The 10,437-nt window shown below is 55.0% G+C and overlaps 1 protein-coding gene across 1 annotated transcript; it reads left to right on the top strand.

Annotated features, from left to right (window-relative positions):
* Positions 1-6,719: 6,719 nt before the first annotated feature.
* Positions 6,720-8,993, top strand: LOC123442369 (60S ribosomal protein L9). The gene is made up of 3 exons (XM_045118386.1): positions 6,720-7,215; positions 7,990-8,112; positions 8,661-8,993. Exons 1-3 carry the CDS (start codon positions 6,853-6,855, stop codon positions 8,742-8,744), a joined length of 570 nt encoding a protein of 189 aa, XP_044974321.1. The 5' UTR covers positions 6,720-6,852; the 3' UTR covers positions 8,745-8,993.
* The last annotated feature ends 1,444 nt before the right edge of the window (positions 8,994-10,437 follow it).

Genomic DNA, 10,437 nt, shown 5'->3' with positions numbered 1-10,437 from the left:
GAGTCAGCCATTGGCTACATCTCCAACAACGGCTCTCCTCAGCCTCCAGAAACAACCGGAGCGTAGCCGCTGCGTCCGCATCCTCAACGTCCAGCGACGGACGAGAGCGGCGATGACTGGCACGCGGCGTGGAGTCCCCAGCATTTCTATTGTGGCGCAGCCACATTGCACTCGGCGGTCACAACGACAGGGACTCGCGGCGCCTACCGCCTGAAGGCCGCACCGAGGCCTCACCCTCGGGACGCCCGCGCCCATGAAGGATAATCCCCTTGCCAACTTTGATTCAAACCTTAGCTGAATAAGCGAGCCGTCAGCGTGCACTTGTACACGTACGGTTCAGTGCAGTTTTCTTTCTTCACATAAGTTAGTTAGTGGCTTTAGAATCGCCGGCAAGACCGCTTCATGGGATGGCATGAAAGTCGCGGGATTGACGGCGTCGTAGTTCCCTCCGCAAGCATAGCATCGTGGGATGGCACGATCAGTAGGCTGGGCTGCGCGGGTGTGGGTTTTTCCCCTATGTAATCGGCAGGAGAGTTGGTTCTCTGATAGCCTGAATAACAGAACAACCGAAAACGCTGCAAGTTTGTTCAGCAGCTCCAAAACCCTCGTCTCTCTCCTTTCGCTCTATCGGGCTGTTGATTCCTCTCTGTCGATCGCGTTTCAGCCAGGTTTTGCAACAACAAGTGGCATCAGAGCCTTGGGGTTTATCTATCGATCCCAGGTACCGACAGTGTCTGATCTGTCAGAGCGATGGACGGAAGTGGTGACGAGAAATCACAGGCGCAACTGAAGGAGGATCAGGGATCGGTTGCGTCGGCGGAGAAGATCCTGGCGCGTCTCACCACTGATGAGACGTCGGGGGTGCGAGTCGTGGAGCGCGTCGTACACAGCAGGGGCGGCGGTGGCGGCCCGCCGATGATGTTGACACGCACGAACTACACCGACTGGGCCATGATCACCAAGCTACAGCTCCAAGCTGACGAGCTATGGCGCGTGGTGGAGACAGGGCAAGGATCGGAGCGCGATGACAGGCGTGCCATGATCGCCCTTCTAAAGGGCGTGCCGGCGGAGCTCATGCGCATACTCGGGGTGAAGTCCACGGCCAAGGAGGCGTGGGACACCCTGAAGACGATGCAGGTCGGGGTGGAGCGCGTCCGCGAGGCGAAGGCGCAGGCCCGACGCTCGGAGTATGAGGCGCTCCGGTACAAGGACGACGAGGGGATCAAGTCCTACGTCATGAGGTTGAGGACCATTATCGACGAACTGTCGGCGCTCGGAGATCCCGTGGATGAGCACAAGGCCGTCCTCAAAGTTCTCCGGACGGTGCCGAGGCCATATCGAGAGATGGCGGTGGCAACAGAGTCTCTGGTGGACACGAAGTTGCTGTCCCTCGAGGAGCTCTGCGGCCGACTGCTGGTCGTGGAAGAACGCGATCGTGAGGAGGTGCTGGCACCAGGGGCTCAGCTACTCTTCACGGCCGACGAGTGGCGCGCCCGCGACAAGCTGGCAGATCAAGGAGGCGGCTCCTACAACCCAGGTGACAAACGCGGTCGCGGCAACGGCAAGCCCGAAACACTCAAGGAGGGGGTGGCCGTGGCTAGGGCGGTGGTCGCGGGAACGGTGGATCCGCTCAACCCAGGCGCAAAGGGAATTGTCGGTACTGCGGTATCCCGGGGCACTGGGTGAAGGAGTGCCGCAAGAAAAGAAAGGGAGCAGCGGGAACGGCAGGATCAACAGGCAAACGTTGCCCAGGTAGAGATCGAACAACCTGCCCTGTTGCTCGCTGCGTGTGCAGCAGAAGATGCAGTTCAGACAGACATGAGTGAGGTCGTTGAGGACACACTGCAGGGAGGTGGTGAGCAAGTGTTTCTCAATGAGGAGCGCGTCGTGCCCATGGCCACAAACGACGACAGATGGTACCTCGACACCAGAGCAAGCAATCACATGACTGGCTGCCGTGGACTGCTGACAGAGGTAGACGAAACAGTGCGCGGGAAAGTTTGGTTCGGCGACGGCTCCATGGTTCAGATTGCGGGGCGCGGCGCAGTCTTGTTCTCGTGCCGCAGTGGGGAGCACCGCGCACTCTCTGATGTCTATTACATCCCGCAGCTGCGAACCAACATTGTGAGCCTCGGGCAACTAGACGAGCATGGCTGCAAATCCGTGATCCGCAACGGGGAGTTGTGTCTCTATGATAGACAGGAGCTCCTCCTGGCACGGGTGCGGCGGACGAGCAACTGGCTTTACGTCGTGGCTCTGAACTTGGCCGCCCTAGTGTGTCTCCTCTCGGCTGCTACGGATGAGGGATGGAGGTGGCATGCCCGCTTTGGGCACCTGCACTTCCGTGCCCTGCACGATCTCGGAGCAAAGGACATGGTTCGCGGGATGCCGAAGCTCACTCATACAGAGCAATTCTGCGAGGGGTGCATGATCGGCAAGATGCATCACGCCCCATTCCCGCGAGCGACGACGTACCGTGCTGAGAAGCCGCTCGACCTTGCCCACGGTGATCTCTGCGGACCGATCACGCCGGCAACAGCAAGCGGGAACAGATACTTCCTGCTGATCGTCGACGACTACAACAGGTACATGTGGCTCGAGGTGCTAAAAAGCAAAGACCAAGCCTTTCGTTTCTTCAAGAAGATCAAAGCCCACGCCGAGATGCAGGGAAATGTGAAGCTGCGAGCTTTTCGTACCGACAGAGGGGGTGAGTTCCTGTCAACTGAATTTAACACTTACTGCAATGAGCTTGGGATTCATAGAAACACGACAGCGCCCTATTCCCCACAGCAGAATGGGGTTGTGGAGAGGAGGAACCAGTCAGTGGTGGAGATGGCGCGTAGCCTCTTGAAGGCCATGGATGTGTCGTGCACATTCTCGGGTGAAGCCGTGCGCACTGCAGTTCACATCCTCAACCGTTCGTCGACGAGGAGCTTGCGGGGGATCACCCCGTATGAGGCGTGGCGCGGTAAGAAGCCGGCGGTGGACTACTTGCGCACGTTCGGGTGCGTCGCACACATCAAGATCGTCGCCCCTGGCGTGACGAAGCTAGCGGACAGATCGCGCCCTGGTGTCTTCGTAGGCTACAAACCAGGGACAAAAGGCTATCGGGTCTATGATCCAGTGACCAAGCGTTTGCACATCACGCGAGATGTGCGCTTCGAGGAAGATCGCAAGTGGGATTGGAGCGTGATCGATGACAGCGCGGGGAGCACTCGAGCAGAGGGGCTCACGGTCGTGTACACCGACATCGGCGCCCCAGTAACGGTGACGTACGCCGTGCGCACTGGAACAACGTCGGCACCTCCCTCTCCGGCGACGAGGGAGCCCTCCACACCAACAAGGTATGAACAGTCACCTCACGCTCCAAGCTCAGCCGGCGACACGGTTGCTCCAGCTGGAGCCGAGAACACTCCTCCAATCGATCCGTCTGACGTCGATGATGATGGCCGGGTTTCGGCTCCTGTCGGGGAATCTTTTGATTCTGAAGGTGTGCCACTGCAGTACAAGTCCGTGGAGTATCTCATTGACCATGCTCCCGCGCGCACACTGGAGTTCAGTGGTCTGTGCCTCTCAGCTGCAGAAGAACCAGCATCTGTCGACGAGGCCCTAGATGTACCGGCTTGGAGGAAGGCCATGGAGGCGGAAATGGAGTCCATACAGTCCAATCATACGTGGGATCTTGCCACACTCCCAGCGGGTCACCGTGCGATCGGTTTGAAGTGGGTATACAAAGTGAAACGAGACCCGGCGGGAAACATAGTGAAGCACAAGGCTCGACTGGTGGCGAAGGGATACGCTCAGAAACAGGGGATTGATTTCGACGAGGTCTTTGCTCCTGTGGCTCGACTGGACACCGTGCGCATTCTCATTGCGTTGGTTGGACATCGTAGCTGGAGTGTGCACCACATGGACGTCCGATCAGCATTCCTCAACGGGGAGTTGGAGGAGGAGGTGTACGTGAGCCGGCGGGTTTCATCGACAACAACAATGCTGACAAGCTGCTCAAGCTGCGGAAGGCTCTGTACGGGCTACGACAAGCACCACGGGCATGGAATGCAAAATTAGACTTCACACCGCAGTCCCTTGGTTTCGAGAGGTGCAAGCTCGACCATGCTCTGTATAGGCGGGGTAGCGAAGCTGATTACCTGCTGGTAGGGGTGTATGTGGATGATCTGATCATCACAGGCACCACTGCTGGAGAGATTGCACGTTTCAAAACCCAGATGCAAGAGTTGTTTCAGATGACAGATCTTGGGCTGCTCAGCTACTACCTAGGGATCGAAGTGAAGCAGGAGGCTGACATGATCACTGTATGCCAGTCAGGCTATGCGGCCAAGATTCTGGAGGACGAGGACATGGTGGACTGCAACCCTAGCTACACACCAATGGAGAATCCTCTGAAAGTGAGGAAGAACACCGGAGAAGCGGTGGACACCACCAGATACCGCAGTGTCGTCGGCAGTTTGAGGTACTTGGTCAACACACGACCAGATATAGCTTATGCTGTGGGGGTGGCCAGTAGGTTCATGGAAGCTCCGGGCAAACAACATTGGTTGATCATCAAGCAGATTCTCAGGTATATCAAGGGGACTCTCGGGTACGGGTGCACCTATAAGGCAGGAGGAGGTACTGCACTGACAGGATACGGTGACAGTGACCATGCGGGCGATCTAACCAACATGAAGAGCACCACGGGACTCGTCTTCTTCCTCGGTCCAAGCATCATCACTTGGTGTTTGCAGAAGCAGAAGATCGTAGCTTTGTCGTCCTACGAGGCCGAGTACATTGCAGCTGCGACAGCATCCATGCAAGCAGTTTGGCTCAGCACGCTGGTCTCAGAGATCCTTGGAACTTAGAACCAGACAGTGCAGCTAAACGTCGACAACCGATCAGCTATCGAGCTGAGCAAGACTCCAGTGCACCACGAGAGGAGCAAACACATTGACCTGCGCTATCACTATATCAGGGAATGTGTGGAAGAAAGAAAGGTGGAAGTGAAGCACGTTAGAACCGAGGATCAGCTGGCAGACTTGCTGACGAAGTCGCTTGGGCGCGTGAAGTTTACGAAGCTCCGGTGCCGCCTCGGGATTGTTCTTGTCAAGAAGGAGCAACATGATTAGGGGGTGATTTGAAGGATAATCCCGTTGCCAACTTTGATTCAAACCTTAGCTGAATAAGCGAGCCGTCAGCGTGCACGTACGGTTCAGTGTAGTTTTCTTTCTTCAGATAAGTTAGTTAGTGGCTTTAGAATCGCCGGCAAGACCGCTTCATGGGATGGCATGAAAGTCGCCGGATTGACGGCGTCGTAGTTCCCTCCACAAGCATAGCATCGTGGGATGGCACGATCAGTAGGCTGGGCTGCGCGGGTGTGGGTTTTTCCCCTATGTAATCGGCAGGAGAGTTGGTTCTCTGATAGCCTGAATAACAGAACAACCGAAAACGCTGCAAGTTAGTTCAGCAGCTCCAAAACCCTCGTCTCTCTCCTTTCGCTCTATCGGGCTGTTGATTACTCTTTGTCGATCGCGTTTCAGCCAGGTTTTGCAACAATAGCCCAGGCTTTCGCCCGGCGACCGCACCGGCTCCAAGCACCGACCGCACCGCGCCTGTCCGCCTGGCCGCTGCCCCGCGCAAGTGGCCGCTGCCTGGCAGCGCCGCGCCCACCCGTGCCCGCGCCTGCGCCCGGCATCGTCAAGTCGTGGCCGCCCACACTCCGCCCGTTGGCCGCGATGAGGCCTCGCCCTCGGCCGCCCGCCCCAAGGCTCTCGCCCTCGCCCGCCGCGCCGGCTCGCGTCACGCCATGCTCCGCCCGCGGGACACGGCCACCGCGCCGTTGGACGTGGCCACATCGTGGCTGCGCGGAGACGATGCTCGCCGCCTGGGCCCTCTTCCAGCTCTGCCAACGGCTGCTTTCGGCCTCGCCTTCGTCGTTGCCTCTTGGTCCTCGGCGTGCCGCTCTCTAGCCCGTCGTCGAGCCGCCGGGGCCGCTGCACCGGCGCATGGAGCTCGACCACTCTCGGACTCGCGAATGACGCGACTTCAGGCTCCAGCCTCCCTCGTGGATCTTCCCCAAAGGAGGAAGATGGGGCGCCCGGCCACTCCACGAGTCGTCGGTGATGCATCTGCCATGGGCGGCTTTCGCGTGTGTTGGTCTCGGATGCATCGCGTGATTTGGGGGATGGATGATACTGGGATTTCTCTGGTCGCTCCCGCCTCTAGATCCGGCCGCCCCACGCGCCCCTCGGCCTCGCCTCCACCTTTGACCACCGTCGCGACGCTCGCCAGCGCCGGAGCCGCCGTCGACGGACCGGCCTCCTCCTCAGCCAGATCGGGACCGGACCGTGAGGCCTGGACCAGTGGAGGACAGGGCTTTTTTGAAAAGACGAAACGTTTTTTCCACTTAATGAAGGCCCGCGGGTTGATTTTAAAATAACAGAGGGATGTTTTTGTAAAACCGCCACGACGGACTACAGAAACCGTAGCTGCTTTATTATATACATATATATATATATATATATATATATATATATATATATATATATATATATAAAGATAAAGATAAAGAGAAAAGGAGTAACATATGTTGTTGGGCCGTAGCAGATTGCTTTACGAACATCACAAGGACACGTGATATTTGGGCCAAATGAGGCCCATTTCCAGCCCAGGAGCACCCATTCCCTCTCCTCTCTGCTCACAGACAGAAAACCCTAGGGACGTCAGTTATATAACATCTCATTCTCGCCTAGCGCGCCGCCGCCGCCGCCGCCCGCACAGCACAGCCGCCACCGCCCGCCGCCGTCGAGGAAGAAGAAGAAGAAGAAGAGAGGAGCGACAAATCCAAATCCGGCGAGGATGAAGACGATCCTTGCGTCGGAGACGATGGATATCCCGGAGGAGGTGACGGTGAAGGTGTCTGCGAAGATGATCTCGGTGACGGGTCCCCGGGGCACCCTGACCCGCAACTTCAAGCACCTCAACCTCGACTTCCAGCTGCAGGATGGCGGCCGGAAGCTCAAGGTTGACGCCTGGTTCGGCACCCGCCGCACCATGGCCGCCATCCGCACCGCCATCTCCCACGTCCAGAACCTCATCACCGGCGTCACCAAGGGCTTCCGCTACAAGATGCGCTTCGTCTACGCCCACTTCCCCATCAACGCATCCATCACCGCAGCCAACCGCGGCATCGAGATCAGGAACTTCCTCGGAGAAAAAAAGGTGCTTTCTTTTTTACCAGTGATCAAACAAACAGTCAGATCCACAGGCTCGAATTAGGTGTTCTGGTTTAGCTTCTGGATACTCTGTAAGCTAGCTAATTGCCTGACCATTCAACAGATGCCTGGTTTATAAGTGATTGCTGATGAATTGTGAGTTATTTCTAGGCAGTGAAATCTCTGTTCATATATCATTCTCTATGTGATTTGTGTAGTGTAGCTTTGGGAACTCTGCTTAGAAATGAATGGTTCTTGTTAGTTCTTAAAATCTTAAAATGCACTCCCTCCGTTTTAGATATAAATCTTTTTAGAAATTTCACTAGTGGACTACATACGAAGCAAAATGAGTTAACCTACATTTTAAAGTATGTCTATATACATCCGTATGTTGTCCGTAGTGAAATCTCTAATACAAACTTATATTTAGGAACGGAGCGAGTACGGTACATGCTAGTGCAATCTGTTCACATAGGGTTGGGATTACAGATGTTGAGACGGCTGCAATAATGACAAGCCTACTTGAGATGTTTGATCACTCCATGCTGATATTCTTGGAACAGGGTTCACTAGAACTACTGTAGTAGCAGTGCAATTCGCTGTACCTTAATTGGCTCATAAGGCTGTCATATTCAATGAATCTGAGTGTGGTATACTCTAGAGAATCAAATGCCACTCTCGGCATCGTGTGTTTGTGATGTCCTGCATGGCTTTAGCTGTAATGACGCTTATATGTGTGTTACTTGATTCATCTACTGAGATTCTCCCTTTCCTTGAACAGGTAAGGAAAGTTGACATGCTTGACGGTGTGACAATCCTGCGGTCCGAGAAGGTCAAGGACGAGATCGTCCTGGATGGCAATGACATTGAGCTTGTCTCCCGCTCTGCTGCCCTGATCAACCAGGTTAGTGCCCTTGCCTATGTGCTTCTCATACTGAAAACTCGCATCGTAAGTTTCCTTCATTTTACCTGTGAGGCTTATCTCTGAATGAGATTGTATGCTTCGCAACGGCCAAACTATTCTATACTACGGATGAACCTTTGGCTGTAGTCATGTAGGCTTTGTAGCATACTTTGCAATGATTGTATATTCCGCTCTCTTTTTTGCGGGAAAAATTGTATATTCCACTCTTAACATGCTCCGAGTGTTGATGCATCATTTCTACTACCTCTCTTTCTAAATATAAGAAGTTTGGCAGTTTAAATTGAACTGCCAAAATGTCTTATATTTAGGAACAGAGGTTGTAGTTTAGATGCGACAAGTGCATAGTCTAACCTAACCTAGAAACCAGCTATAGAAGTGAAGAATGGCCATGTATCGTTGAAGTTGGAACACAACAAATGCATAACATTTACTGGCGTTGCACTGGCAGCATGTAGTTCTCTATATTGATCTTACACCACCGATCATCCCCATACCGACAACTGACTGTTTGGTTTTCATTGAACCAGAAATGCCACGTGAAGAACAAGGACATCAGGAAGTTCCTGGACGGCATCTATGTCAGCGACAAGGGCGCCATCAAGGAAGAGTAGTGTTGTTGCCACCTATCCTTCCGCAGCCCCTCTGTAGCCGGTAGCAGAAACTGTCAGAAAGTTCTTGGAGCTTGTCGAAACAAAGATCAGAAACTGTTTTTTTGTTTTTTTTTGGCTGGAGTGAATCAACAAAAAGTTTGCTGTGGTTTTGTACTGGATCGGTGTATCAGGGATGCCATGTAACTGGAGCTTGGAGATGCCGTCTTTACCTGCTGATAAGACCTCTTGTTATCTATGCTTGTTGTGCTCTGCCTGGAGGCTTCATGCCCTCTGCTTCACCTGCCATTGGCTGGTGGTTCTGTTTTTGTATAATTCTTCTTGATATTTTCGTAAGGATAATCGTTAGTAGGTTGGTGTGTTATTTGGCTCGTGGGACCTACAGTTTTAATTCGAGGAATTGTGGACCGTTGGGGCCGGCGCGACCTCAGGTGATTGTTTTCCATCCAAGAATGAAGAGCAGAGCATGATCCTGATTCTGTGAAACCAGCCAGTCTCCCGTGGGCGGTGACCATGCAAACCCGTAAAATTCCGACGAGTACGTGGGTCGGTCTATTTTTCCAGTCAGAACAAAATCTGCATACTTGTCCGGCTTGTAATTTTTTTGCCGCGGCCCGCAAACCGCACGTCGCGACCACTATATCTACGGTTTTGCGGTGCGTTTGTGGGTCGAAACCCTATCCCCCGCCGCCGCCGAGCCACGCAATTCCCCAGCCCCCTTCTCCACATTTTTCGCCGCCAGCGACTACCTTCCGCCTCTAGCCGCCATGTGGGGCCGCATGAGGAGCTCCGGCAGCAAATCCGGCGGCGGCAACGACTCCGAGCGTGAGCGGCGCGTCCGCTCCGACGCTGCGAGGAAGCGCGGGGCGAAGAGGTAGCCAACCGTGGCCTCTCGCCGCCGTCGAGCTTCCTCGTTCGGGATACGGAGGAGTACGACCGTCGGCATGGCCGTAGGCCGTTCTCGGCCGCGGGCTCGTCCTCGACGGCGAGAGCTTATTCCTACGCCGGGAGCTCCTCCTCTTCCGGCGTGCGCCTTCTCCCTGTGAGGAGGCAGTGGTCGGAGGAGCCGGAGGACGTCGAGTTCGTCCCCGTCAAGGAGGAGCCCGAGGAGCTCGGCCGCCGTGGAGTCGTCGGGCCAGAGGACTTCGTCGCCGACGTGGACGCGGTTGCGGCCGCCATTGCCGAGCGTAGTGTGCACGAGGAGGCGGAGCGCTGGCGCCACCACGAGAAGATCGAAGACCTCCAGTGACGGCAGGAGGTCGAGGCCAACCTCGCCGCCAAGGCGAAGGACGACGAGTGACGGCGCATCCGCGAGGAGTAGAGGGCGATGTAAATCGATCTCTGCAGCTCCGGCGAGGAGGATTGAGCTCCTCGGAGGCGTCGTCCATGGCCGCGAGCTTGCCGCTTTGAGATCCCCACCCCCTAGTACTAGTACTGATGTAGTATGTGGTATGAACTAGTGTTTGCAGTGCTTGATCATGTAAAAAATATGTACTATGTAGTATGAACTTTTCGTAAAACTATATTTTTAAATTATGCAGTTTCATCTACGGTTTCTGTTCGGCTGCGCATGTTTTCGATCCACAAACGCGATCTTCGTGAAACCGCAAACATGTTTTATGGGTCGAGATTTTGGGGGGTCTAAGCTGCCTCCGTTCTCCAACCAAAGCACGCGGCGTTCTTCCTCATACAAGAG

This window comes from Hordeum vulgare, chromosome 3H (genome assembly GCF_904849725.1).
Source record: "Hordeum vulgare subsp. vulgare chromosome 3H, MorexV3_pseudomolecules_assembly, whole genome shotgun sequence".
Taxonomy (NCBI): Eukaryota; Viridiplantae; Streptophyta; class Magnoliopsida; order Poales; family Poaceae; genus Hordeum; species Hordeum vulgare.
This window is presented reverse-complemented; position numbering and strand designations above follow the sequence as displayed.

Excerpts from the sequence above, each read along its gene's own strand:
- LOC123442369 (XM_045118386.1), top strand. The coding sequence starts at position 6,853 with ATGAAGACGATCCTTGCGTCGGAGACGATGGATATCCCGGAGGAGGTG. Across the intron at positions 7,216-7,989 it reads ACTTCCTCGGAGAAAAAAAG|GTAAGGAAAGTTGACATGCT; the intron begins GTGCTTTCTTTT and ends TTCCTTGAACAG. Across the intron at positions 8,113-8,660 it reads CTGCTGCCCTGATCAACCAG|AAATGCCACGTGAAGAACAA; the intron begins GTTAGTGCCCTT and ends TCATTGAACCAG.